The sequence below is a fragment of the Myripristis murdjan genome, chromosome 21 (assembly GCF_902150065.1).
Source record: "Myripristis murdjan chromosome 21, fMyrMur1.1, whole genome shotgun sequence".
In the NCBI taxonomy this organism is placed as follows: Eukaryota; Metazoa; Chordata; class Actinopteri; order Holocentriformes; family Holocentridae; genus Myripristis; species Myripristis murdjan.
Genome location: NC_044000.1, coordinates 16,358,494 through 16,386,270, shown reverse-complemented (window position 1 = coordinate 16,386,270; position 27,777 = coordinate 16,358,494). Strand labels below are relative to the sequence as shown.

Genomic DNA, 27,777 nt, shown 5'->3' with positions numbered 1-27,777 from the left:
CCTGTTAAGCCTTGTCTGCAAAACAGGCCCCTTGGAAACGAACCACAGATCATACTTGTGTGTACTTCTGTATAGGCCTAATTTTTCAAAGGTTAGGGTTGGGTTTTTGCCAGTGGAGGGGTCTAGGTAAGTAATGCCGATGTACAGTAATGCTCTTTCCCACGCCGTTCTCCACGTCTCTCACGTGCCTGCGCCATGCTCGGGAAAAGGGACGGGGAGGGGGAGAATACAGCCCTGGAATGTGTGCGCGCTCTCGGTTTTGTCTGATTTCGTGGCGCGCCAGGCTCGTGTGCGCGCAGTACCCGACAGGTCTGGAGTACAAGGAGGCATGAAAACGGCAGGACTGGGGAATGATGGCGGTGAAGAAGAAGAGGCAAGTTTGGTAGTGTAAAGCGGGCCAGAGCAGGCGATCTTCGGCGCCTCACACAATGAAACATGTAGAGGGTGAGAGCCTACAAAGTTGTTTACTTTTGAACGGTGTGTGTCCGTTGGACCGGTGTTTACAGTCCCAACGGTTCGACTTATTTCAAACTGCTACAATGAATTGTTCAAAATCAGACGCCAGGACTGTATTCAAATGCCGAGCCAGTGAGTTTAACTTTGTTTCGATGTGCACACACGGTGTAGTACCTCAGTAAGTGTTTAGCTGGGTGAAGTTACTTAACCGATGTACTGTTTAGTGATTACTAGGCAGTCAACCAAGAATGAAATGCATGAAAGATTTTTTGTGGGCTAACTAGCCTTCTAAGTTAGTAACCTACATTTTACTCGAGCTTTACATTCAACGTTACTTTGATTTACCTGTGTTAGTAGACATATTTAGGTGTCAAGTGAGCTAAATCTAGTGGAATGTGGCTGTTTTGATGGAAAATGATTAGTGCATGGTTTTATATTGAGAGGTTTTATTCGCTTTTCCTCTCTTTAGATGACCTCGCCGTGCTTAGTTGAGACAATGCTCCGGAGAGGCTCCGCCGGACCCATGGCACCGTTCGCGTAGTGGTGGGGGGCATAATAGTTCACCAACAAATAAGGAAATATCCCCAGGTTAACTTATCACTTCTTTTCGACTTGTGCTGCGCATTAAATGTGTGGAAAAAATGATTAAAACGGAAAGCAAAGGAGGAGAGAGGACGCTGCGGAGCGCGTCACCCCACAGAAATGCATACAAGTCAGACTTCCACGCCATTAAGTGCTCCTTTGATGGAACAAAATCCGAGGGCGCCGCGAAGTCATATGCAAATGGCTCCAGTGACACCCGGGAGGAAACAAGGGGGAGGCCTTTTGGGAATCGAGTGAACAAGATAAAGAACATATTCCTCCAAATGGATGGTCAACAAGAGGGTCAAGATGGGAAAGTGACTTTAAAATCCGATGCAGCCCAAGTGTCCCCACAGAAGCTTCAGTTTCCTGTCAACACACACAAAATTAACTTCAATAGTGCTGCAAACCCAGAATCACATAATTTAGATAAAACTCCCAAAGGGGAAGATGCTGAGATTGACAAAGCAGCTTTGGCAGAGAAGTTTTCTGTGACCAGAAAACTCTTTGAAAGGGGCATCAAAGATCAGCCTGCAGCTGAAAAACAGTCTCCAAACAGAGTAGTGAACCGTGTATCCCTTGGTGGGGCCTCTGATGAAGGGAAAAACACAAGGAGAGCGTCAGGATCCTCCGAGACCAGCATCAGACCAGAGCAGACTCCGGTGTCAACAGCTAAAGGTCGACCTGATGAGAAGACTGATGCTGAGGAGAAAAGGCAAGTGTCTTGGGTGTCACTGAATGCTGGACCAATCTCCAAGAGGTTAGAGAACTTCATGGCAGAGAATGACTCGGAGGATGCCAGCAGAGCCAGTTCAAAAGGTGTAACAGTCTCTTCTAAAGTATACAGTTCCAATGAACACTCACTGCCTACCTCTCCAACAAGGGACAGCTTCCACAAACCTACTTCTGTCAAAGAAGCCACTAACAGCCCGTCTTTGCCAGTAACTGACGCCACTAACAAACCTACATCCCCAACTGCCTGTATCATTAACAAACCATCGTCCCCGGTGGCCAGTATCACTCTAAAACCAACTTTTCCAGTTACAAATGTAGCATACAAATCTGTGTCTCCAACAACCGATGTCACTCACAAACCCCTGTCACCAGAGCAAACAGTCCCGGTCAGCCACGGATACAAGCGCCCATCCTCATCGGGTGATAACTTTGGTAGACCATCTGCCGGAGGGGTTGAAGGCAGTCCCTGTAGTTCACCAGTGAGGGATGTGAAGCAGCCTCTTCCAGTAGCGAGCAGCTTTCAAATCACAAACAGGGCCAAATATTCTGAAAGGACCAAGAGTGATGGCTGTGCGGCACCCAGCCCCACCAGGGACAAGCCACCCACTCAGGCCTCATCACTGGACTCCAAGGGGGTGGGCATGGTCCGGGCAGAGCTGGTGGTAGTCCAGAATGAGTCTTCAGAGAGTGAGGAGAACGAGGATGAGAATGTTGAAGATAATGTGTTTGAGGAGCAGAAGGTACAAAGCCCCAAAGACCTGCGAACAGACCTAAAAAGAAACTTGCTGTTGGAAGAGCAGAGTGGTAGCCCTGCTCAACATGTCACTGCAGGACATACTGCAAAAGAGGCACAAATTGTATCAGAGAAAGCGGGTGCAAGTAAGGTCCCAGAGGATAAAGAGCAGCTTGGGTTTAAAGAGGAGAGGAAGGAAGAGACCCTAGTGGTTAGTCAAGTCAGTGAGGATAATCATGAGGAAGATGATGAGGTAGCTGAGGAGGAGAGTGAGCAGGAAGAGCAGGTGGGCCAGGTTACCCAGGAGAGGGCCTCTCCGATCGTGTACGGTATTGAGAACGCAGCGTTTGTGGATGACAGGGATGTAGACCAGGTCCTCAGGGAAGAAGAAGAGGAGGAGGAAGAGGAAGGAGAGGATCAGCAGGAGCAAGAGGAGGAGGAAAGGGAGTATGAGGACTATGAGGAGGCCCCTGGGCTGTCGGATGAGGAGGATCCCCCCCCAAAGAGGAAAATCAAGTTCTCCACAGAGCCTATTCTGGTAGGTATTATACTATTTTACATGTAAACTATTGTTTCCATCCTCAAGGCTCAAAAAACCTACTGCACAGCACTTTCATCCTAAGCCACTGTCTACCTGATTCAGCAAATGTCTCTCCTAGGTGTCTCCTCACAGACACGTGACAGATTAGTAGACGTTCAAAATTAACGCTTCCGTCGGGCATGTTGACGTCACAGCTACTGCACTGTCATCAGACAAATTATGCTACTGTTTTGAAGACCAAACTATGTTCTATTTAAACTGCTAAGACAAGCTGGTTGTTCAATAAAGGGTTGGGGGAGAAGTTTGGGGATGTTAGGAAAGCTGCATGTGGTATTTTTGGAAATATTGTTGATACTGCATAAGAGGTTTGACTGAGCTACAGCTGAATGAAGGCAACTCTGGAGTAAACAGGAGTGGCTGTGAAATTCAATAATGCACTTCACTGTAAGAAAACATGGCTGCTCCAGTGAAAGACTGTTGTGGATGTGGATGTGTAGTTAAATTCATTTAGAGAAGTTCCTCTTTATTTGTGAGTCATCCCTGTGTTTGCACATGTAAAGTCATTTGCCCCTGGCCAACTCGTCTGGCACAAGTTTAGGTATTAATTCATCCACAGTATCTTATTTCTAGACCATGGCCAAGTTATCTCCTGGTGGCTGGTGAATTATTGATTTTAGTTAGTTATAGCAGTGAGTTATAGTTAGTTATTTTACAAGAAGGGGGGAAAAAAAGCAATCCGGCACTCTGCTATCGTTTTTTTTTTTCCTGAGAATTATCACAAAAGTATAATACTTCCCCACTGCTGTAAAATGTTTCGCAATCTTGTGTTCTATTTTCATTTTTGCTTTTGGTCTATTCTTTCTTTTGGTGTTGCCCCTCATCAAGCATTGTAAACATCACACTGGAGTGTTTTGGGGGTGTGGTGGGGGTTGGATCATGATGGGTGACATCCTCCATCATCACCATATCTATTATCTAATCATCATTTTGCCAGAATAGAGAAAAACAAATCACTTCAGTGCATACCACACAGCTTGTGAACGGGTCAGTGTTTATCCAGGCCCCAAAATGTGCTGTTATCTCAGGGTGTGGATCCCACCCGCCCCCAGTTAGTCTGGCAGGGGGTCCTGGGAGAGGGGACCACAAGCTGACCTGGAGATGGACACAAACAAGAGTGTGCCTCTTGTTCCCCTATTTGAGATGTGACAGAGATAAAGCCAGAGTTTAAGTTCACAACAATATGCTAGACTGGGTCTCCCTTTCTGTCACAGTCACATATTGATCATAACAGCAGTGAGGGGGCAACTGGATATGCCAGTGAGAAATGGCTGACACAAGGTTGTAGTTGTTGTTTTGTTCAAGGCTGATGAGTATAATTCTTGTTCAGCACCCAGGACAACTCTCTGGGGAATGTGGAGGATAAAACTGTGTCATTCAGTGGGACCAGTGGAAGGTAAAGATGAATGGTCAACCAAAAAAGTCAAGGCTTTCCAAACACTGCAGATGCATGCAATAAACAGACTGAAAAAAATGCAGAGAGATAAGTCAAATTCATGACATATCATGAGTTGCAAATCACACCCATGCAGTCAAGATTACGGCATGATGTGTGTTAGCAGGCCAAGTTTCTGAGATGTCATCAACCAACGTTTTAACCTGAGGCCTGTCTAACAAAAGGCTCTCACCAGTGCTACACCACTCTCCATAGTCTGCCAGTCTGTGCTGGCACTATGATCAAGTATGCCTGAGTCTGAGCCGGCTAGGAGAGGAAGCGCTTTGTGCTTCTGCCTCACAACAGGATTAGGCCCCGTATACTGGGGCCTTTAGTAACCTGAGTCTTGACAGAGGAGGTGTCCTGTGTGTGGAAGAAAGGTCCCCTTTGTATCACCCTTATCATGGTTGAAAGGACGAACTCGAATGAAGAGGGTGTTGTCAGGCTGTCAAGACTGGTGCAGACTGATTTTATAATTTCATCATAATTTAAGTTAGGCTTTTATGTCAGGATCTCAAGCAAAATGTTGGATGTGTATTGTTAGTAGTGAAATAAAGGTGTTATTTGTAACTATAAAAACACAGTTACAAATGCAATGTTGCCTGTAGCCTTCAAGTATCAGCACCCTAACAATGCTGTAGGAGGAACTGTATGAAATGTCCTGCTGTAACAGTGCAAACATTGGTAGGATCATGTGCTTTCATTTTGATTGACAGTCCTGTAAGCATGATCACAACTTTTAAGTATTTCAGGTATTTAAACATATAGGTGAGCCTGCATTACAATAAAAACACTGAGTTACAGTGTCAGTACTACCAATTCTGTCCATTCATATTGGTATTTATGAGATGCCTTAGTATTGATTCTTGTGACATCCCTAGTCCTGGACACATTAAATCTAGTTGTGAACCTAACAGTTTTTCCCCACTGAAATGAAAAAATGTAGCTAAAGCGTACATTGTTAGTAATTGTTGCACAGAGTTCTGCAATTCTTTTTTATCTCCCATAAAAAGTTTCTTGGCTATACATGCTGTGTGAGTGACACCTTAGTAGACATTTGAACTGCTGTAGTTGGATTGCTGCTGTGGTTGGACATAAGTCTGTTCCATCATCATGGGTATATGAATGGTATAAATAACACACCAATGTTGAAAATTGTATCTTCCATAGGTCTTTACAGAAAAGCAGCTGTTACAAATGAAAACCTGGTCTGTAAGGTTGAAATCATTTATATAGGCGTGCTCTAATCCCAGGAAAAAGTGGCGTGACACTAAATTATGTCTCTATTTTAAACCACAGGTATTTTACAGTATTTGTTTGCACTAGAACTGGCACTCACCTTGAATCCTAGAATATTACCATAAGCCAAGAATTATTGAATTATAATTACTCCCTGGGGCACACCTGTTGTTGTTGTTCTTGTTGTTCTTGTCTTATTGTCTTATTGTTATAATGTTTGGGGATACAGTTTGTGCAGTGGTTTTCCGGGTGTTGTTTGGTAACTTGGCGATATAGAGAGGTTGTCTCAGCTATTATGCATCACTTGGCACGCGAGGACATTTGGAAAGGGAGTTGAGAACCAGTTAATCATGACAGAAAAGGAAATGGCAGGAACCAGGATCTGCACCTGCTGCTTTGCCCCACCCCCACCAAGCTGTCACAGGAAGCACAAGCGACAGTTCTCGGTCAAGCAAACACAGACATTGTCCATTCTCTAACATACAGGGTGTGGCGAAGAATTGGAGAGTTCTTTTGAAAGTGAAAGAATTCAGCTTTTATTTAACCGTGTTTGCACTGTGGATAATTACTTTGCCCTTATTGTGCACTTAACTGTAAAAGCATGCAACTCATTTTGTCAGTTGGGCTCACCACGCCGTGCAGTAAACCTGTTGTTTTGTCTAGACAATGCACCTGTGTCACATAGTGTACAGGTGGTAATCATTAATGCTGGAGTGCAAGAGTTCCAGCAGTGACTGACTGCACTATTACAGAAATCCTGAAACCAACAAGCAGTTTTGTCATTATTCATGCATGAAAATTTAGACCTAATGCTGTTTCTCAGGGTGTAGTTCCCTGCTCCTCCAGATATCTCTATATATAGATATCTATAGATATCTATATATCTATATATCTATATATATAGATATCTATAGATATCTATATATATAGATATCTATATATACACACACACACACACACACACACATATATATATATATCTATATCTATATATATATATGTGTGGGTATATATATCTATATATAGATAGATAGATATAGATATAGATATATATATATATATATAGATATATACATATATATATAGATATATAGATATATACATATATATACTGCCCCATGGCAGAGTCAAGCAAGTCCCTTTTAATTTTCACAATTTACACACACACACACACACACATATATATATATATATATATATATATATATATATATATATATATATATACATACAGTACAGGCCAAAAGTTTGGACACACCTTCTCATTCAATGCGTTTTCTTTATTTTCATGACTATTTACATTGTAGATTCTCACTGAAGGAATCAAAACTATGAATGAACACATGTGGAGTTATGTACTTAACAAAAAAAGGTGAAATAACTGAAAACATGTTTTATATTCTAGTTTCTTCAAAATAGCCACCCTTTGCTCTGATTACTGCTTTGCACACTCTTGGCATTCTCTCGATGAGCTTCAAGAGGTAGTCACCTGAAATGGTTTTCCAACAGTCTTGAAGGAGTTCCCAGAGGTGTTTAGCACTTGTTGGCCCCTTTGCCTTCACTCTGCAGTCCAGCTCACCCCAAACCATCTGGATTGGGTTCAGGTCCGGTGACTGTGGAGGCCAGGTCATCTGCCGCAGCACTCCATCACTCTCCTTCTTGGTCAAATAGCCCTTACACAGCCTGGAGGTGTGTTTGGGGTCATTGTCCTGTTGAAAAATAAATGATCGTCCAACTAAACACAAACCGGATGGGATGGCATGTCCCTGCAGGATGCTGTGGTAGCCATGCTGGTTCAGTGTGCCTTCAATTTTGAATAAATCCCCAACAGTGTCACCAGCAAAACACCCCCACACCATCACACCTCCTCCTCCATGCTTCACAGTGGGAACCAGGCATGTGGAATCCATTCGTTCACCTTTTCTGCGTCCCACAAAGACACGGTGGTTGGAACCAAAGATCTCAAATTTGGACTCATCAGACCAAAGCACAGATTTCCACTGGTCTAATGTCCATTCCTTGTGTTTCTTGGCCCAAACAAATCTCTTCTGCTTGTTGCCTCTCCTTAGCAGTGGTTTCCTAGCAGCTATTTGACCATGAAGGCCTGATTCGCGCAGTCTCCTCTTAACAGTTGTTCTAGAGATGGGTCTGCTGCTAGAACTCTGTGTGGCATTTATCTGCTCTCTGATCTGAGCTGCTGTTAACTTGCGATTTCTGAGGCTGGTGACTCGGATGAACTTGTCCTCAGAAGCAGAGGTGACTCTTGGTCTTCCTTTCCTGGGTCGGTCCTCACGTGTGCCAGTTTCGTTGTAGCGCTTAATGGTTTTTGCAACTCCACTTGGGGACACATTTAAAGTTTTTGCAATTTTCCGGACTGACTGACCTTCATTTCTTAAAGTAATAATGGCCACTCGTTTTTCTTTAGTTAGCTGATTGGTTCTTGCCATAATATGAATTTTAACAGTTGTCCAATAGGGCTGTCGGCTGTGTAGTAACCTGACTTCTGCACAACACAGCTGATGGTCCCAACCCCATTGATAAAGCAAGAAATTCCACTAATTAACCCTGATAAGGCACACCTGTGAAGTGAAAACCATTTCAGGTGACTACCTCTTGAAGCTCATTGAGAGAATGCCAAGAGTGTGCAAAGCAGTAATCAGAGCAAAGGGTGGCTATTTTGAAGAAACTAGAATATAAAACATGTTTTCAGTTATTTGACCTTTTTTTTGTTAAGTACATAACTCCACATGTGTTCATTCATAGTTTTGATTCCTTCGGTGAGAATCTACAATGTAAATAGTCATGAAAATAAAGAAAACGCATTGAATGAGAAGGTGTGTCCAAACTTTTGGCCTGTACTGTATATATATGTGTGTGTGTGTGTGTGTGTGTGTGTGTGTGTGTGTGTGTGTGTGTGTGTGTGTGTGTAAATTGTGAAAATTAAAAGGGACTTGCTTGACTCTGCCATGGGGCCTACCTGGATTTTGTTTAGTAGATACAAACAGGAACAAATGCTCAGGTTTTTGTTTTTATTTTTTTAATTTCTTATTCTTACTATTATTGTATTTCAACTAGTACAAATAAAATTGGCCTATATTCTCTGTGTGGAAATGTTTATTTGCTACATCGTGCCCTGCATGGACTCTGGCCTTGCTGCCCAGCCATCCCCATAGTGTTATGCTTTCCATTTCCTATCTGCATTGGGTCTTCTGGTAGCCAGAGGAATGTGTCTGACAAGACTCCACCCTCATCCAGCCAGTAGAGAGGCCCTAGCAGGATCTGGGTTCCCTCCAGACACCTGGGCTAGTGAGGGACTATCTGGAGAGATGGGACAGAATACTAATGCAGTCTGCTCAAAGCTGGTCATTAAACCGCTTGGCATGGGCTGTGTCTTGGGCTGATTGTGATTGCTTCAAACTGTTCCATTATGTGACTACAAATAAGCACATCAGTGGGTGCTGTGTGTTTTTCAGTGAAAGTTAACACTAATTGTCTGTGTTAAAAAGTTTTTACCAGGACAAAAGAAGTAGCTCTTGTAGGCCATATGCAAACAAACCTGCTGAACCTGTCTATGTCGGCACCATTTTGGATATCTGATTCCATGATGGAATTTTGTTCCTTTCAAACTCCGCCTCTTCCTGCTAAGGCTCACACATTACCAATATTAAAGTTTAAGGTGTAATTTAAATATTATTGTTTCAGTCATGGTTAATCATTATGAAATTCACAAAACATTAATACTAAAAGCATCCTTGCAGGAAGTAGCCAACATATTCTCTTACTGGTCTGTTTATCCAGGACTAAAAAACTTGGCTCTGTGCTTTCTTTCCTAATTACTCCATGATCTGTGCCAGGCCGCCACCCCTGCCCCATCTCGCTCTCACAGTGTATTTTGATTTGTTGGCTTTTGAAGAGCTGCTTACATTACAAGCTCCCCAATCCAATGGTCGGCCCTCACTTTGCACTGGCAAGGGGTCTCTCGGGTTTGCTTTTCTCCCAGCTGCTGACTCATTTCCCACACTAGTATTTTTTTGAGGGGAAGGGAACAAGAAAACGAGGGAAAGGATTCCAGTTTGGGTGTGTGCTCATATACTGTATATCTGTGCATGTGGGTACAGAGGAAAGTTTTCTAAAAAGAATACATGAACCTAGACTTTTCATGAGTTGTGGGGAAAATGTATTAAAGTATTTAGGGGAATAAATTTTAATAAAAATGCAATATTGTTCTGTATGTGTAACTGAAAATAATTTGGATTTTTGGTTGGTCTCGTTTGTAGCAGTTTACCTGATTGACAGTTTGGTGTTTAGGTTTTAGCCAGTGGGATAATTCACCTGGTGAGCTTAGCGTGTATTGAGAGATAAAGGAAAATGGGTGTGTGGTCTGGTAACTGGAGACAGTGATAACAACTGTGAGCTGTTTTTTTGTGTGAGACTAGGCTAATAAAGAGATTGATTTCTGTCTTTCTTGTGAGGAAGACAGTGCTTGAGTGATTCGGTTTTAGAAAAGAACAGAACATTGTTCCAAAAAGCCCAGGGCGTCCATGGCAACAGGAAAGTCAGACATGAGAGTTGGGGAAAGGTGGAGTGGAGAAGCAAAACTGAACTGCTGCCACACAACTATGAGTTCAGCAGAGACCCAGGAAGCATAAATGTTCTTGTACTCTATTAGCCTACATTTTCTTCACTTTATTGCAACAGTCTCCAAAGTCCAAACTAAAAAGTGTTTCATCCTTAATGAAATTTCTGTCTGCTCTAGTTCTACGGATCCATTTTCAACTGTCTGCTAAATTACAACTTGATAAGACTGATGATTCTTATAAATAGAATTATTCTAAGCTCATTGTTCAGAGATGTAGTCATTTGGTTTTAAGATAATGCAAGCTGGGCAAACATGCTTTGACAGGCCTGTTGGCCTTTTAAAAAGGTTTTAATCTTAAGTGCTTTGTGCAGTTGCCTTTTGTGTCTTATAGCTACCACCTATCTTCCCACAGGAAAAAAAAGAAAAGCAGAACGTATGGTGAGGCCAAAGGGTGTAGAGATCTAGTGTTGAACTAGGAGTAGATTATAAAACCTATGGCAATAAGCTAGTTGTTGCATCAGTGTCCCATTGATGCCACATTAATAGCATTCCTGTCTTTACCACAGAGGTGCAGTAGTGTGCATAATCCCCAAGATCCTTATCTCTCTTATTTGGTTTGGCAATCTGTATCTGAAGTCCACTAAAATACTATTTGGAGGTACTAGCATATTGCATTGTTCTTAAATTCTTGCACAGTTGTGTGGATGGGAAAAAAATAGCAGGATATTTTGAAACGGAAATAATTGTAGTATTTCACTTTGACAAATTGAACAGAGTCCCATATAGAACAAAAAGGTTTGAGTTGTCCCGGAAACCCACTATCTTCTTTTTTTTGGAACTTGTCCAAAGTCTACATAGTGCAGAGATAGAGAGACAGAAGGAGAAGGTTAGGTTGTGGCTGATTCCTCAAGTCCTGACATGCTGCAGGATCTAGACCTCAGATTCTGTTGCCCGAAGTAGAAATGTTTACTCTGTTGCATCATAGCTCCTTACAGCAAGTTTCTAGATGAATCACCTGATCTTATATAGCTCCATGCCTTGTTTTTTATTTGGCAAGTGGTAATTTCTATCTGCTGCAAGAATGGTTTTAATCCTTTCAACCATACATTGCCTTTCTCAACATCTGTGGAGCACGTTGAGTATAACCTCAACCTTTGCCAGAGGGACAGGAACTAAATTCTATCAGATATCCAAGCTTTGGCATTTGGCACATCTGAATACAGATGTGCCAGTGTACAGATGATGTGGCACTCAGGGGAATTGAACAAACCTGTTTGTATGAGTCTTAGGCCAATGTTACAGGTGCAACTTTTTCATGCAACTTGGTTCCATGCATATGAGTTTGGGGTTTCCATCCAGTGAAAATCATGAACTTGGTTTGCATCATCATTTGAAATCTCCCATTTTGGGTTTGTGGCATTGCAACAGAAAAAAAAAAAAAAAAAATTACAACATGCAACCAATTGCATGGAAGTTGCACAGCTTGATGAATAGTGTACAGACCTGCTAGTTGTGCTGCTCAAGACAGCATATGAGTTGTTGCAACAGCAGATTTGAGAAGTTGTAAACACTGAGTTGTACTTTTGCTTAAACTTGTGTAAACTTGTATACTGGCAAATACTGGCATGCATATCTAAATCGGATCTTTGAATACAAATTTAGGATGCAGATGTATAAATGTTTTATGTGTGTAGATTCCACCATGTAAGTAGGTAGGTCATCAATCAGTTATTGAGGTTACCTTCACTACTGCATGCCTAAAAACGCATTTAATGTAAATAAAACTTGAGGAAAATTGATAGTCAATAGTTTATATTAGCAAATCTGGCTTGAATTAGAATTAGCTGAAATTTCCTCATCAGAACGCATATATTACTGAAGGCACTGGGTCAGGGCTTTAGATGCTGTAATGCATGTATAGAGTAACAGCTTTCCCATATATGGAAACACATTGTTATTTCACTGAGTCTAACCCTCTGTCTCAAGACACAAGTGGAAAATGAGTCAGGAATTTATGTCCTCAGGTTTCCCTTGCAAAACTGAAAACATATTTCTGTGTCTAGTTGTGTCGTTAAGTCTTTACTGAAAGAGCATCTAAATGACTTGACCCACTCTTCACCATTGAAGGTTTTTTACACGAATCTAACAGCTGAGGTTTCTTGGGATTATGTCAAGTCGGATGACCTGTTCATGTCTCAGATCTTGGGGTCAGTGATCCAGCAGACCATAGGAAATCTACTGAAATCTGGCAAAATACACATGGAGATCCCAGGAGGCCCAGCTGGCTTTGAAGAGAATACACAAGATCTTGCAGTGCTTCTAAACTCGGTTTAATATGTAATGAATTGTAGGCACCTCATATATTGTGATAACTGAGTCAAAACAGATGGTCTTCCACCTATGTGCAGAATATTGTAGTGCTTACCTTAGTTTGACCCTGGGAGTGTTTTACAGATTGGATTATGAAGACAAGCTATTTCTGCTTGGCAATATTTGTGGTATGCAAGGTAAATGGCAGTGGTGTTGTGTTTAATCACTCAAAAGGCTGGAGAAGAGCACTGGCTCATGCCAGTTGACTGAAGACTACAGAATCAGTTTTGTTTCCCTCTGTAATGCTGTTCATGTTATCTCATCTTTGCTGGGATGAACACTTGTCGCCTCCAAGCATTGATCTTTGCTACATCCACTGCTTTGCTCTTCCCAGCTGTGCCCTACTTTCAATGCTGCTTGTGCTCTGCCACAGTGTGTGTGTGCTCTTTATAATTCCAACCAGGAAACAGCCTGTGGGACTCATCCAGTGCTTTGCTAGGCCTGCCTGCAAAGTTCACAGCTTCTTGAAACTTGGAAAAACCTCTGGAAAAAAATCCTCAACCATATGTCTTTAGTGTACATCCATCTTGCCTATGTGTTTCCATTTGCAGTAAACACTGGTGACACTTTATTACCCTCTCTTGACAGTTTCCTCTTTTATTAAAGATGAAAAAAGATTGTCAACAAGTAGTAACTGTGCGTTCTGTAGCTCTTCATTAGTATTTGCTTTAAAAGGGACAGTTAACCATCTTAAGAATTTGCAGCGTCATGTTAGAGCCAGACACTATCATGTAGATGAGAACAATGGCCACATTTTAATGAATAGAGAAGTGTAGTTGTGACTGGAAGCTCAGTGGTCCAAATCTTCCTCAAAGTTCTCTGCTGTCCCTTAGCAACTGCTATTAAAGAGCACTTGAGCATTACACTCAACCACCAATTCTCCCAGTAGAGCATAAATTCTCACTCCCCTTGCAGTTTTTCCCTCATACCATTGCTGAAAATGAGAATGTGTTCTTGGTCAACTTGTCGAGATTAATAAGGGTTAAAAATAGCATAAAAGAAAAAAAATCTTCTGTCTATGTTGATCCTGTTGATACCCATATCATAAAGTTGTTTGATAATAAACCGGCTGTTAAGGACACAGGAGGTACTGTATTGAAGCTGTGCATTTGATATTTCCACAACACAGGTATTCAGCACCTATTCAAATGAGGATTACGATCGGCGCAATGATGAGGTGGACCCAGTGGCAGCATCGGCAGAGTACGAGCTGGAGAAAAGAGTGGAGAAGATGGACGTGTTCCCTGTGGAGATCGAAAAGGGTAAGTTTAGCAAATCTGAGTCATTGCTACCTGTGAAGAGTACTTCACACAGGGAAAGCAAAATTTTCACCAAGCTGCACCTACTTGGCTGCCCCACAGATAGTATGTACTTTATGTGGTGTATTTTAAGGGTTAAAGGTTGTGACTGGTTTAGATTTCATGTAAACATAAATTTTACCCATTAAACTGTCACATGATGTACAGTCCACTTCTTAATCAACAGTGTTTTAGTGTGGGTGCGTTATGGATACACCCTCATGTCAGTCAAAACGCTGCTGAAGTTTGTGTGTCCATATAATATACAATCAAATTGTAGTACAGCGCCATGGTATCTGCTTTAAAAACAAGTAGCTGGAAAGTATTTCTTCACAGTTCCATAATCAGCAAAAAAAAAAAAAAAAAATTGCTGCAAACAGCGTTAAGCGTAATCCCAGTGTACTGAAGCCAAACAATCACAATGCAAGCCCAGAAGTGCCAGATTTATGTCTTTATCTCCCAGACATCTCCTCCACACTTGTTCTGCACCTTGCCAATGGTCACAACAGTAGCAAGCAGATGCTGCCTTCAAATACTGTCTGGAATATTGCACTTATGGGCAAAGCACACTTAAATGATCCAGTATAATGGTGAAAACATTTTTTTCTCATGTATTGTATTCTCTAGTAAGCCTTAGCTCTTTTTTAAAAAACAGAAACTAGTGAAGCAAACAGGTGTATTTGACAAGCTCTCAATTGTTGTTGCACAAGACAAGAACATTTTAAAAAAACACCTAACTGCATAGATGGAACGCAGCTAATCTGAGAAAAAGGCTAATTGTAACATTGGACACTTCTCCTTCCTGTCTCACACCTCTCTCCCTCACTATTGCTGTGTTAACAGTTACACCTTGAGAAGGCTTCCAAGGAAACAAACCTGTTTGGGGGTGGAAACGTTTACCTGGCATCAACCTGTAATAGCTACTCTATTGTTTACTTTTTGTCAGGAGTTGAAATAAACAGTGAAGTCATTTTTCTCAGTTCCACTAGTCATCCAATTACTTATTTGTAGGGTCTAGCGTATAAGAATGGGCTACATCCCGCCTCTATGATCTTCTTTATGATGATTTCTGTGCATCCAGGAGACAATGGATTAGGCATCAGTATCATAGGAATGGGAGTTGGAGCTGACCAGGGTCTGGAGAAGCTGGGAATCTTTGTGAAAACCATAACAGAGCGAGGAGCAGCTGAGAGAGATGGACGGTGAGTGATAATGCCACTACCCCGCCCCACACCCCACACTTAACTCTCTGCATTTCACAAAAGCATTTGGTATTTTAATTGTTAGTTATATTATGTTTTACACAGCTGAAAACATTGCATGCATTCACTGTACATGACACCACAGCATTTTTTAAGGTCACACACTAGGGATGCCTCATCTCCCCAGGGCCCAGAGACACAATTTCCAAACAACCAGTTGTATTTATAACCCTCTGAGGCAGCTAAAATAGCCTGGCTATTTCCGTTTCCCAGGGAATACATATCTGTATTTTTGCCAGTTTTATGCTTATGCACATTCAGGCTACAGCATTTCTCTCTTTAATCTGTATTATAGTACTAAAGGCACTGCTTAATCCTTCAGTAGAAATGTCTTCAAAAGCTCTCCCTGTTATTACTGTCCCTGCAGAATCCAGGTGAATGACCAGATAGTGGAGGTGGATGGGATCAGTCTGGTGGGAGTCACCCAGCTGTTTGCTGCTACAGTCCTGAAGAACACTAAAGGCACAGTCAGGTCAGCTCAAAGTCCGTCTCGCTCACCCTTTAACCTGATTGAAAATATTTTAGCGATGACAAGAATGAACCACTGTTATCTCATACTGATAAGGTAGAACTGTAAAAAGGGTGAGGCTGAAGACTAAAGACTGTTTATGTACTTCGACATCACAGGCCCTGAATGAGAAAGAGGTGCTTTTTATTAGCTGACTGAAAGAGGGCAACCCAGATGAACATTGAATATGTGAATGATTTACCATAAGCAAATTAAATGTGCAGACATTGGAATAACAGCTCTAATCTGAATCCCAAATTTTGCATCTTCCTGTAGTGTGCATCAGAAATGAGAGAAGCTATAGTTTGCATTTTAGCAGCAGAGCATGCTAACTTTATAATGGTAGGGTGGGTATAACTCTGGCTTCATTATGCATCACACTAACTCATTTCATTCTCGCAAACAGATTCCTGATTGGTCGGGAAAAGCCAGGGACACAGAGTGAGGTAGCCCGCCTCATAAGTGAAACCCTAGAGCAGGAGAAGAACCAGCAGCAACAGCAACAACACCTGGATGACCCTTATGAACACTCCACAGAGGAGGTGAGCTAACTGGTCAGGCCTTGCCAATCCAGTCCAATGTGACATACCCGGCCCTGTCCCATTCTGTTCAGGAAATGAGTCGCTAGCTGTGAGCAAGCCATGTGTCACAATTCCACTGAGTTTGGAAGGTGTGGATCTGACCACCCGCCTGTCTGCTGGGATTGTGAAATGTTTGCTTTCCAGTCCACAAGCAGCCACAGGCCTGTGTTTTTACTGTGGAGAGTCAGGAGGTAGGTAGGGCTTGCTGGAACAGACATGGATAAACAAATGAAATTTCTTCTCTCCCCATTCATTTTCACAAAGGAATAGTTGGCAAGGGAAAGTGGGCAAGGTTTTGATCGCTCTGTGGTTATGCAAAGCATGTTTGTGCGCACGCGTAGGGGTGTGGGGGCGGGCTTCTTTTCCACTCCGCATGCAGCACATTTTAATGTATTTGATGTTGTTGAACATGTTTATGTGCTGCTGAGATGTGCCCTCTTACTGTAGCGTCCCACTGATGTTTGAATATGATAGTTTTGTTGCAATCTCACCTCCAGACCATGATGAACTGTACCACTGGGAATGCTGCCGACACATGCCAAGCATGTTGTAGGCGTGGGTGAGTGACTATTTCAAATAATGTGTGATGCCATGTGTGATGTCATGTTTCAGGAGGAGCACTATGAGGAGGAGGGAGTAGAGGAGGGGATTCTGAGCTCCAGTTTCTGTGGAGGAAGGAATGTAGAGGTGTTTGAGCTGCCTGATTCAGAGGCCTTGTTTATGCCGACCAACATGGACGCCTCTCAGATGGCCTTCAAGTTCAAAGAGGTATCACTTCCACTATGACCATCAATAATGTGCTAATAATATTGTAATACTATTGTATTGATGTTATTATAATATCATTTCAAGTTATCAAAATTCTATTTAGACATCAGGGTAAAATATTGAATACATAATATGTATTATCCTCTATTTTGTGTTTGTTTGTATCCCACAGCTTCAGCTCAAACACAGCATCGCAGCAGCTGAAATAAATCAACTAAAGGAAAAGGTATGATGAAAGTAAAATTGGCATCTTCTAATGAAAACTGGCTATGATCTGGCTATTGTGTTTTAAGACAGATAGTTGAGGAACTTATTTATGCCAATATGTTAATGTAATTTTAATGTTATATATAATATTTACTTTTGGTAGGGTATATTGTCAAAGTGTATCTTATACCAAAATGTTATGTGAAATGTTAATGTGCTTTAGTTGTTTGAAACAATGGAGTCACACTGCATGGGTGTGTTTAAGCAGTATTTATTGTAAGATGGACAAAACGTGCATGGTCTGCAGCAGCAGTGCAGTGGTCCAACTATAAACAAATTGCTCTTCAGTTAATTAAATTAACACCATCTTTGTAAAGCTAAGGGCAGCTGAGGAGGACAAATCATTGTGGGATGCCAGGGAGACTGCGCTGGAGCAGAAGATTGAGAACAGCAATGAGAAGATCCTGAAGCTGGAGAGTTACTGGCTGGAGGCTCAAGCCCTGTGTAAAAGCGTCAACGAACAGCTAGCTGAGGCTCAGTCCCAATATGAGACTCTGGACAAGAAGTACAACAAGGCTAAGAAACTGCTCAAGGACTATCAGCAAAAGTGAGTTGGTTTTTAGTCACGCGGCACTTGAGTATTTGAAATTGTGGTTGGCATGGGTGACCTGAGTTGTCAGTTACTGTGGGAAGGATTAATGCCGTTCTATCAAATGGTTTAGTGATGTCATACTAACTAGACTGTGTTGACCAATCTGAAGCCATATTTTCCCATTTCCTCTGTAGAGAGATAGACTTTGTGAAGAAAGAGGAGGAACTGAAGAAAGTTCTCGATGAGAAGGAGAAATGGTACAAGGAGCAACTGGAGAGTTTGCAGGACAGGGTGAGACTCTAGTTTGAAGAAAAATACTCAACCATCTAAACAGACTTGTGTTGAAGACACTGAAATGAGCCAGAGTTGTATCATTTTGTCCACAGATAGCTGCCCTGGAGTCCAGAGGGCCAGTGGAGAGCCAGTCTGGTCAGGAGCCAGTAGCAGAGGAGAGGTTGTGCGGCCAAAGCCCAGTCACGAACACACCATCTGTTGACTCACTACTAGGTACATGACAAAGGGCTGTGGAAAGTTTGTTTTGAATAGTATTGCGATCATATGAATCAGACAATAGAAGTCCTCTTAGCTTGTTCCATAAAACATTGAAAAGTCCACATCATAAACTTCAGTGAATTATTATAGGACCATCCAGCATGATTGGAGTTTTTGCTCACCACTGCTTTTATCACTTAACAAGATATTTGCTAGTTTTCCCTTGGTTTGATACATTGTCTTAGTTGTTTTTCAAAATGAAAAAAAAAAAAATGAAATGAACACCGTCTTAACATTACGAGATACATCCAATAGAGAAAATGATGCTAGTTTTATGCTGTAATTTTTATTTTCCTTTTAATTTTCCGAACCAAAGCTGACAGTCATTAACATTGAAAAATTACCCAAGCAGGACAAATCTGATTTTTAAAAAATCGCTAATCTTGTTGCATACATGTAGTAATTATCACATTTTACATTAAAAAAAAATATGCTAGAATTGTCCTTGAAGACTGTAATGCAGTGTCAAATTTGTTGTGTATTTGTTTTTATTTTTAGACCAAGACTGGAGTGAGTTGGTCCCTGAGACTGAGCGATTGGACACCAGTGCACATAAAGCAAAAGGCCTGCTGGCTCAGAAAGCCAAGCGTCAGCCCCCTTCTCGGACCAAACTGAAGGAGAGCCTTGCAGTGGCCTCAAGTCACTCTCAGGTCAGTGGGTAGTAGTTGATAATATATAGTCATGTAGTATGAAGATATCATTTATTTAAACAGCAAGCCACTTGAGGCCATGCTTTTAAAGGGATATCAGAAAGATTAAGAGGCTTTGTTATGTACATTGTTAAGCCTAAAACCTAATTAAGGCATATTGAGAGTACTCTGATTTTTTTTTTTAACCTACTTTTTTCATGTCACACCTGAAGGAGAGAAAAACATGCAGTGCCTTTTTGGAATTTTTCACTTTATAGAGCAGCACATATGCCGTGGATAACATTTTTTTGGGAGCTTAACCAATCACAGTGAAGATCAGGTGGAATTTTATGCTTCATACATAGCTGACACATACTGCAGGCTCCTCCTCTGGCTGATCAGGCAGATCAGCAGGCTGATCAGGCAGATCAGCCAAAGGAGGAGCCTCACCAAAGCTAGGAGGAGCCATCACCAAAGCTAGTCCAAGCAATCTTCTATTTGTCATGTTCATACAAAGTTCATACAATATAAAGTCAGGCCAGTGCTCTATGCAACATGAATGCATGTATTAATTGTTCATTTATGTAACTTACAGTTATTTTATAATGTACATAAAGCGCTATGCATTTACCATTTGATGTTATGGAAAGTTTGCATTGCATGACCTACTTTCTCTTTCTTTTTTCATTAGCACAAAATGCAGTTGAGGCAGCACTTTCTTAACAAAAGCAGAACAGTGTTAACACACCCATAGCTGTCCCAAAATCACTGTAAAACACAGTCTTGAGACTTGTATAAAATGGCAGTAACACCATTGTAATAAATAACAAGTGTTTGATTAATCAGTAGCAATTAAATAGTTACAACTGAATGCTACTTCCTGCCAAGCAAATTATATTTTTACTCTTCTCCTTTGCTCACATTGCAGTAGTATACAATTGTAATAAAGAACCAGTTTTAACTAAAAATGTGTTACTGTTCCACCAAGCACAATATGTCTTCAACAGTAGCCTGACAATGCGGTTGCCAAGCGACATGTAAATACCAACATGAATTAGCTGATTAGCATATGAATCATCAGTTATGTGGTCACAGGTGTATATCATGCACGGTGTGTGCAAACATGACCCAGCCTGTCAGAGCTGAGGACCAGAGCTGTTAGTTACATAAAACAGCATTGGTCAGCATTTCCATGTAAATAACTAGTCTGTTCCTGTAGGAGACAGAGGAAGAGGAGGATCAGGAGGAACAGGAAACTCCCAAGAGGAGGAGATCCATTCAGGAGAGCCTGTCTCTGCCAGTCCCTGTCTGCTATCCTGGAAATGGACAGAAAGATGATCCAGTCGAGCCTAGAGATAGATCCAGGAGTAAGGCGGAGCTCTCCAGCAGCCCTTCATTGTCACCATCCCAGAGAGATAGTGTTGAAAGCGGGGGTAGCCCCTCTCTTTCCCCCCCAAAAGACTCTTCTTCACCACACTCCCCCTCAGGATTCCTGCGCAACGTCAAGAAGAGGGAATCAAAAGGCAAGGGCAAAGAGCTCAAAGGTATGTAAGACCCAAAAGTCATGGCTGTAACAGCTGACTTTCTCATATGTTGTTCTGGAGGCTTAATATTATTTTATTCCAGAGGATGCCAATGAGTCCACCTCTGCTGGAAAATCTAAAAGACGATTTCCTGACTTTGGGTAAGTCTGCAACGTAATGATCGCAATTTGTTTTCATGTTACCAACATTTTACTAGTGCTTAATCTAATATTAGTGGTAACCAACACAGGGGCCTCCGGAAGTCAGGTGGCAAAGGGAAGAAACATGACAAGGAGGCAATGAGAGCATCTCTGGACAGCAGGTACTGTGTTGCTTTTTATATCATACTAAACAACAGTCAGAAGTACCAGAGGTTCCAAATATCTGCTGCCTTCTGTGGGCCAGTTTTCGTGTTTTCTAGCATTACATCTGGTAGAGGCTTTTATTCATTATGCCTCACAGTACCAGGGGTATATGTAGTGTTACTGTACTCATGTACTACTCAGTTAAACTGGGCAACTGGCAGCCCCACCTTTTTCATACTTTTTGGCTGGCTGTCTGCGGGCAGAATATTCTCTTCTGTGGTTTATGGCAATAAGGGTTCTCAAATCGCAGAGTTTAGGAGACTCATGAACAGCTTAACTGCAAAACGACATCAACTGGAGCATGGCACATAGCCATGTTATTCTGTGTATGTAAACATAGCCATTAAGCTGTTCAAGACCAGCTTTATCCTATGTTTGCCCGTACCATGCCATGGATTGGCTCAAGTCTGTTATTTTAACCTGTCAGTGTATGCTTTCTGTTCATGCCAGTTACCTCTGACAGTCTACGTCGGATTATTTTTTTAAAAATGAGTACATTGTTTCATCTGTTGACTTGTTTGTTACGCAAGAGATCTTGTATTAAGCAGTCACATATGTAACCCTGACTGTCTGTTTATTTATGCTCCTCTTTTCCCAATGCCCAGGGGCTCTGCAGAGCTACTAGAGGAGTCTGGAGGGAACCTGTCTCCTTCAGAGTCCATGACATCCATCCCTACTTGTATGCCCTTCTCATGGTTTGGGGACAGAGATAAGGACAGGGACAAGGAGCCATCCTCTTCCAGCAGTAGTCTGCCATACGCTGCCACGGAAACCAGCAGTGAACAAAGCCAGGATCGCAAGAACAAGGTCTGTGCAATCTTATGTGAAAATTAACACAGGACATACACCACTTAGATGACAAAATTAAACTAAAGAATTATCTGGCTTCACATCAAGGTAATTTCTACAAAACCAACTACAGTTTGAGTGTTTCACAAGTATGAAATTATCATAATAAATTAGCTTTGCTTTATGGTGAAATTAATTTCAAATGAAACACTGACTATGTAAAATTGTATGTGTACCAGATACTAGTCCATGTAATATATGAGTATTTACTTTCTTTTGAAATTCTCAGATGCTTGACATGGCATCATTTTTCATATGTTGGTTGATAACAGCTGTAAGTGTTGATAGCACTTGAAATTAGTAAATAGTCTTTTAACTTGACATTGTAATTAGAAGCAAAGAAGTTCAAATGTATCTGAAACTGCAAGTGAAAGCAAATGGATTACATTCCCTTTACAATTTTCAGTTACTTCTGTGAAAGTTGGCATGAGAGGCCTAAATCACTACCCAACAAGAGTCATGTTTTGTGGTCTTTGTAGTCTTCCAACCAATAAAAAGCAACAGACTGTATTACCGTAAAACAGATTCATTTGAAGATAGTTGATCTACTACATAACTGGGAATCTCAAATCTAATGAATGTTACATAAAAGAAGGAATCTGCCTCAGCCTTCAAATAAACCTGAAATGTAGCAGAAATTCAAGTAAACATTTGGACATAACACTGATTATAGGTGCTAGAAAACAGAATCCAAGGCTAGTGAAACACTGATTTAATCATTTCTAGTGATGATTCGTCAGCTGAGTGGGATGAAAGCTTGGCTTCGCTGTGTCACTAAATTGAGCCTTTTCAGTTATCTTGCTCTTGTTCTTGATGAGCTGGCCAGCTGTGAGACAGTCATTGTCTATGCTCCATTATCACAGCATATTTCTGTCACTATGAAAAGGGTAAAACCAGTAAACACATAACAGGAGGCTAATTTGTTTCCAGGCATGTGCTTTCGGTGACCAACTCTGAAAGCTGCACCAAAACAATGACTACAGTAACTCTCTCCATATGTTAGTCATCAGAAGGAGCAAGTTGGGAAGGATTCAGTGGCTTTTCAATGAGTTGGCAAATGGTGAAGCATCAAATACATCTAGTTAAATGCCTGGCTAACTATCATACTTGCTGTGGGTTGGTGGCTTGGGTTGGGGGTTCCCACGGTACTTTTTAATGAGTTCAAGACATTGGCTAATCCTATAAGGAGTGACTGCTGAGAGAAAGGTCTTGGTTCTATTGTATTTTCATATTTTATCAGTTTAAAAGTTTGTGCCTGCTTGCTGCTCAGGGGATATACCTCTTACTAAACAGCCCTTCCTTTGAACAGACAAATCTCTCCTGGTCCTCTTTATTCAGTCGCTCATTAGATTTGGTACAGTATATGCATCTTTTTTTACCCTTTATCTTAGAGGAGATGATAGATAATTACTAACAAATGTAGTTTTGTGATTTGTAGCTTGACATTTAGATGCTCATATCAATAAATCATTGTGTTCCAGTTGTAATGGGTATGCGGTAGTGTTACAGCATCTTAATATTATATAATTTTCGGATCAAATCCCATTGAGAAAACCTGATGGGTTTGCTTAGAGAAAACAGATTAAGCCTGCAGTAGTCCTGGTGTGGGTGCTATTCTGTGGATTCCAGGATTGAGCTTAATCTGTCTGGAAAACCAGCCTTAGTTAAATTGAAAAATTGCATTACATGTAAACGTTCTGTTTTATTCACTTACATTTATTATCTAATAAAAACTACTTAATATAAAACATTACCTCATACCTAATATTGTGTTACATGTTTGTGTTCCTCCATTAGAAATAGTGCTGTTGTCGTTTTAGTGTAGAGGTTGTTGATGTAGTTTTGTTGGTAGATGGGTGTTGGTGTTTGTGTGAAGTACCTTGAGTACTGTGCTAGATTTACTAACGTATGAGACACGATCTTGTCTTCCCCCCTCCAATGTTAATGGTAATGGTGACTGACATAGATCTAGTGTAACACTTATGGCTACTGTTTTGAATTACTAGCACTGGGATTACTGCTTGATGATAATCAATTTCAGCCCTAAATGATGCACCCTGTATCATTGTTTTTTTTTTTTCCCATCCTAGAAAAGAACTGCTGTTTGGTCATGTGTTTGTCCAGTTAATGCGTTCCTTGTTTCCACTTGTTCCAGAGTTTGTCAGTCATAGATGATTCTAACCCTGCCAGTCCCAGTTCAGACATCTCTGGGTTAGTTGCTGAACCCAATCTGTCTGGGCGCTCACACACTTTAATCTTCTCTTCCACCGAGGTGAGTGCTCTCTTTGTCACACAGCCACAAAAGCTGTGTGGGATGCCTTGATGCGGCTGAAAGGGGACGTTTCTCAAGCATGCTCTTTGAGCCTCCCCCTTTCATAGCTGTGATTAAATCATGAATGGAAAGAGCAAAGAATGGAGTTGCATGTGTGTTAAGGCTGCCTTGTGTTGCGTTGTTGTGTTGTCTTAGCTCTTTTTCAGTCAGCTGTGATGTTAATAGTTTGTATTTGAACCTTTATTAGAATTGTCAACTGGTGTGTAATGTTCTTTACGACCTTTGGCAGAGCACAGAACAGCTTTGACTGCTTTGCTGCCTGTTTATTGATGTTTCAATTTCATATTTTTTTGGTTTGTTTATTTTTCTCATTTTTCCCGACATGATTTTTTTAAAGTTATATTCTCAGCAAAACACATGAACACATACATTGACATGCAGTTCAGAGATTTAGAATGTTGTGGGTGTTTTGCTGGCAGCTCCATGTGCATGTTGACTTTCTCAGTGCTGACTTGGTGAATTAGTGCACTGCACGCTGTTGTTTCATCCTTAAAACATGCCATGCACTTCTTCGAGCCATACCCAGAGGTTTTGTTGCACACACACTAGCTGGCTTTGCTTTTTGGATGTAGTGGGGCCCGGAACCTGAACTGCTACTCAGCAGTTTAATGTACAAACATTTTTTGATGTAGTTAGTTCCAGAAAGTATTCACCTGGCTAGACATAATGACACTTCCGGTTTTCAAAATGCCATTTATTTTGTAAATTTGTTAAGAATCCAGTCAAAGCATTTCATTCTCAAGTGGATAAACCTAAGAACTGTCTGAATTTCACCAATTTTTACTCACTGTCAAAATTGATTTGGATAATGAAATTGACATGCACAGATTCAGACTAGCAAAAATGTACAACTCCTAGCAATTTATGGATCAGGCACATTGTTGGCACCAATCATATTACAGCTTTAGGGTATAGTATTTTTTCATGAATAACAAATCAGGATTTATTCCTTAAGAAATTCAATACAGCACATGGTATAACAGTTTTTGTAGCAGTTTTTACTGAAATTAAGTGTGATATTTTTCAAATTTGATTAAGCTACTCAGGGTTTCAGAATCTTGCACAGAAATTGCCAGATAAATGCATTTTGAAATTACATCATCAAATGGGTGAATACTTTGTAAGCAGCAGTGTTTTTTTGGTAACTGCTTATTTATTGTGTGTGCTCTGTAGACCTTGGACGATGAGCCAGTCCCCACAGGAAAGGAGTATCAGTGGCAGAACCGGCCTGTGTCTGAATGGACCAATCAGCAAGTCTGTCACTGGTTGATGGGCATGAACATGGACCAATACACAGCTGAGTTCACAGCCAAAGGAGTGGATGGCCAGCAGCTCATGCACCTTGATAGTGACAAGTTGAAGGTGAAAAACCAACACAGTTATTCATTCATTTATTTATTTATTATTGAAATTCTTAAAAGATATTGTATTTGTTATGACTGGATAAGAGATATATAATGACATTTTCAGGTTTAATCTCCTGTAAAAGAGACTTTTCTCTTTTCCAAAAAGGGTTTGCCAGTCTTTGACTGCCACCTTATGGCTAGAACTTTTTTCTCTCTAAATTCAGAATTTTATCAAGAGATTAATCTTTTTTTTCCCAGTCATGTTTTAACTTTCTATGTAAATGAGTATTAAGAGCATTAATAAAAGGAAATGGTAAGAAGAGAAATACTTAATTCATAAGAAATTTACCCCTTGCAAATTTGGTCATTTCTTGTCATGGACAAACACAGTGTTTTGTAAATTTATTTAAGCGCAGAGTTGGACCAGAGACTTGATTGAAAACCTTGACACAACAAGAAATGTATATAATTTTAATATGTTGAGAGGGTTTACTTGAAAGATGATTTGTTCTCCCATGCTGATCTGAAGACGTTGGCTGGAACAGCAACTTTGGTTCTTAATGGAAGACATATCTAGGCAAGAAATATTGTTGTGTTCTTACCCTAAATCTATGGATGTTGTCCCTCAGGCGCTGGGTGTGTCAAGTCAGAGCGACCGTTCAACCATCAAGAAAAAGCTCAAAGACATGCGCAAGGCCCAGGAGAAGCTGGAGAAGCAGAGAGAGAAAAGAGAGAAAGAGGCTCGACGCAGTGGGAGACTGCCGGTCAGTTCAGACTCTGTCTGCTGAGGTAGAAGCTGTGAAGGCTAAACTCAAGCAGCTTATCCTGTTTCACATTCTGTGTCAGTGTCATCCAGTTTACTGCTCATGGTGACACAAATAAACGCCACACATAACCACAGACCATGACTGTGCTTGGAGTGCACCTGTGTTGATTGAAGTGCCAGTCATGATTTATCTTCATACTGTAGCTCCTGGTTCATTTCTCATTCTGGTTTCTCTCAAAACTTTATAGCTAGTAAAACATTTCTTCACGGTTCCTCGGATCAAACCTTTTAATTTGTGAGAGAAAGAGGGAACATAAAAAACGACCACGGTTGGGTATGTGACCAAAAAGGTAACCTAACATTTTTTTACCACTATAAAGCTAGAAGCTATAATTATAATTATTATTAAAAAAAAAAAAAAAGTCTGTTTTCAGATCTAATGTAGTTGTCGCAAGTAATGCACACATTTACCTATGGAAGTCAAATGTATACAGCAAAGCTTTTTAAACATTTTATATTATTTTTGCTAGTTTAACTTGCCTGTAGCCATGTACAAAATCTTTTGCAGAAACAGTTATTGTACAGTTCAGATAAAAGCACTATGTCTTTTAAGCTTCAAAGGGCGACAAGGTTTTGAGTGTATAAATACGTTTTATACATGTGCCTAGTAACTGCATAACTTTTTTAAAAACAGAAATATTGAGGTTCATTTTATACTATTTACTTTTTTCTACTAAGTAGAATAGCAAGGATGAGATCATTTTTGCTGAATGAAAAGCAACAAAACAAGTGGGGACGAGGTGAATGCTGCTTCCGCTGTCCCTGACTGTGCCTGGGTTGGTGATGCACTGCGCTGTGGTCCAAATGAACTTGCAGGTTGCGTCACTGAAGTGGTACCATGATGTTCCATGTAAATATACACAGCATGTAGGTCTGCCGCGCCTCGCTGGTCCATAGTCAGTCAGATGTGCCTCAAGTAGGGAACGTACTTCCATGTGACTATGAATGTAAGGGTGCACCATGAGTGTTCACAGCCAAACCGAAGTGCTTCCTTTTTCTTGTTGCAGTTCAAGCATGATTCAATGTTCTGTATATTTCATGGAATATAACATGTTGGACTGCAAGAAAATGATGTTTTCCACAGAAACAGATTTCTTGGTACATACTGTAAAGCACCAATAAACTAATTTTCACTTTGTACTGTGCTCTTACTTCACTCTTCAGTTCACACACATTAAGGTGTTTGGACAGACACGTGTCAGTGTTTTGGCTTTGCACTTTATTCTTTTGATGCCAGTTATCTAAATAAAGGCAACATTAGTTATAAAAGGCCCCAGTCAGCCAGCATTTGTTTTGTGTGTTATATCCAGTTTATTATCAGATGAACATTGACATATTTTATTAAAGTCTTTGTATTTAAGGATGTAAAATATTTGTAGTTAAGATAACAAAATATTAACTTTTAAAATGAA

The 27,777-nt window shown here is 40.9% G+C and overlaps 1 protein-coding gene across 4 annotated transcripts; it reads left to right on the top strand.

The window, feature by feature from the left end:
• Nucleotides 1–310: 310 nt before the first annotated feature.
• ppp1r9ala (protein phosphatase 1 regulatory subunit 9A-like A) lies at nt 311–27,503 on the top strand. Of its 4 annotated transcripts, XM_030080829.1 has the most exons (20): nt 311–444; nt 926–3,044; nt 13,857–13,989; nt 15,107–15,227; nt 15,655–15,759; nt 16,202–16,337; nt 16,989–17,144; nt 17,317–17,370; nt 17,729–17,958; nt 18,138–18,234; nt 18,330–18,450; nt 18,994–19,145; nt 20,344–20,668; nt 20,751–20,808; nt 20,898–20,969; nt 21,618–21,819; nt 23,171–23,215; nt 24,017–24,133; nt 25,367–25,555; nt 26,169–26,327. In XM_030080829.1, the coding sequence occupies exons 2-20, from the start codon at nt 1,098–1,100 to the stop codon at nt 26,325–26,327; spliced, it is 4,419 nt and encodes a 1,472-aa protein (XP_029936689.1). In that variant the 5' UTR covers nt 311–444; nt 926–1,097. The 4 variants fall into 4 exon arrangements, with proteins under 4 accessions (XP_029936689.1, XP_029936690.1, XP_029936691.1 ...); XM_030080830.1 differs by lacking the exon at nt 311–444 and having other exon boundaries at nt 1,098–3,044; nt 26,169–27,503; XM_030080831.1 differs by lacking the exons at nt 311–444; nt 23,171–23,215 and having other exon boundaries at nt 1,098–3,044.
• Nucleotides 27,504–27,777: the final 274 nt, after the last annotated feature.

Coding starts and splice junctions, on each gene's coding strand:
- ppp1r9ala (XM_030080830.1), top strand. CDS start 1,098: ATGATTAAAACGGAAAGCAAAGGAGGAGAGAGGACGCTGCGGAGCGCG. Junction 13,990..15,106: donor CCCTGTGGAGATCGAAAAGG/GTAAGTTTAGCA, acceptor CTGTGCATCCAG/GAGACAATGGATTAGGCATC. Junction 17,959..18,137: donor CTCAAGGACTATCAGCAAAA/GTGAGTTGGTTT, acceptor TTTCCTCTGTAG/AGAGATAGACTTTGTGAAGA.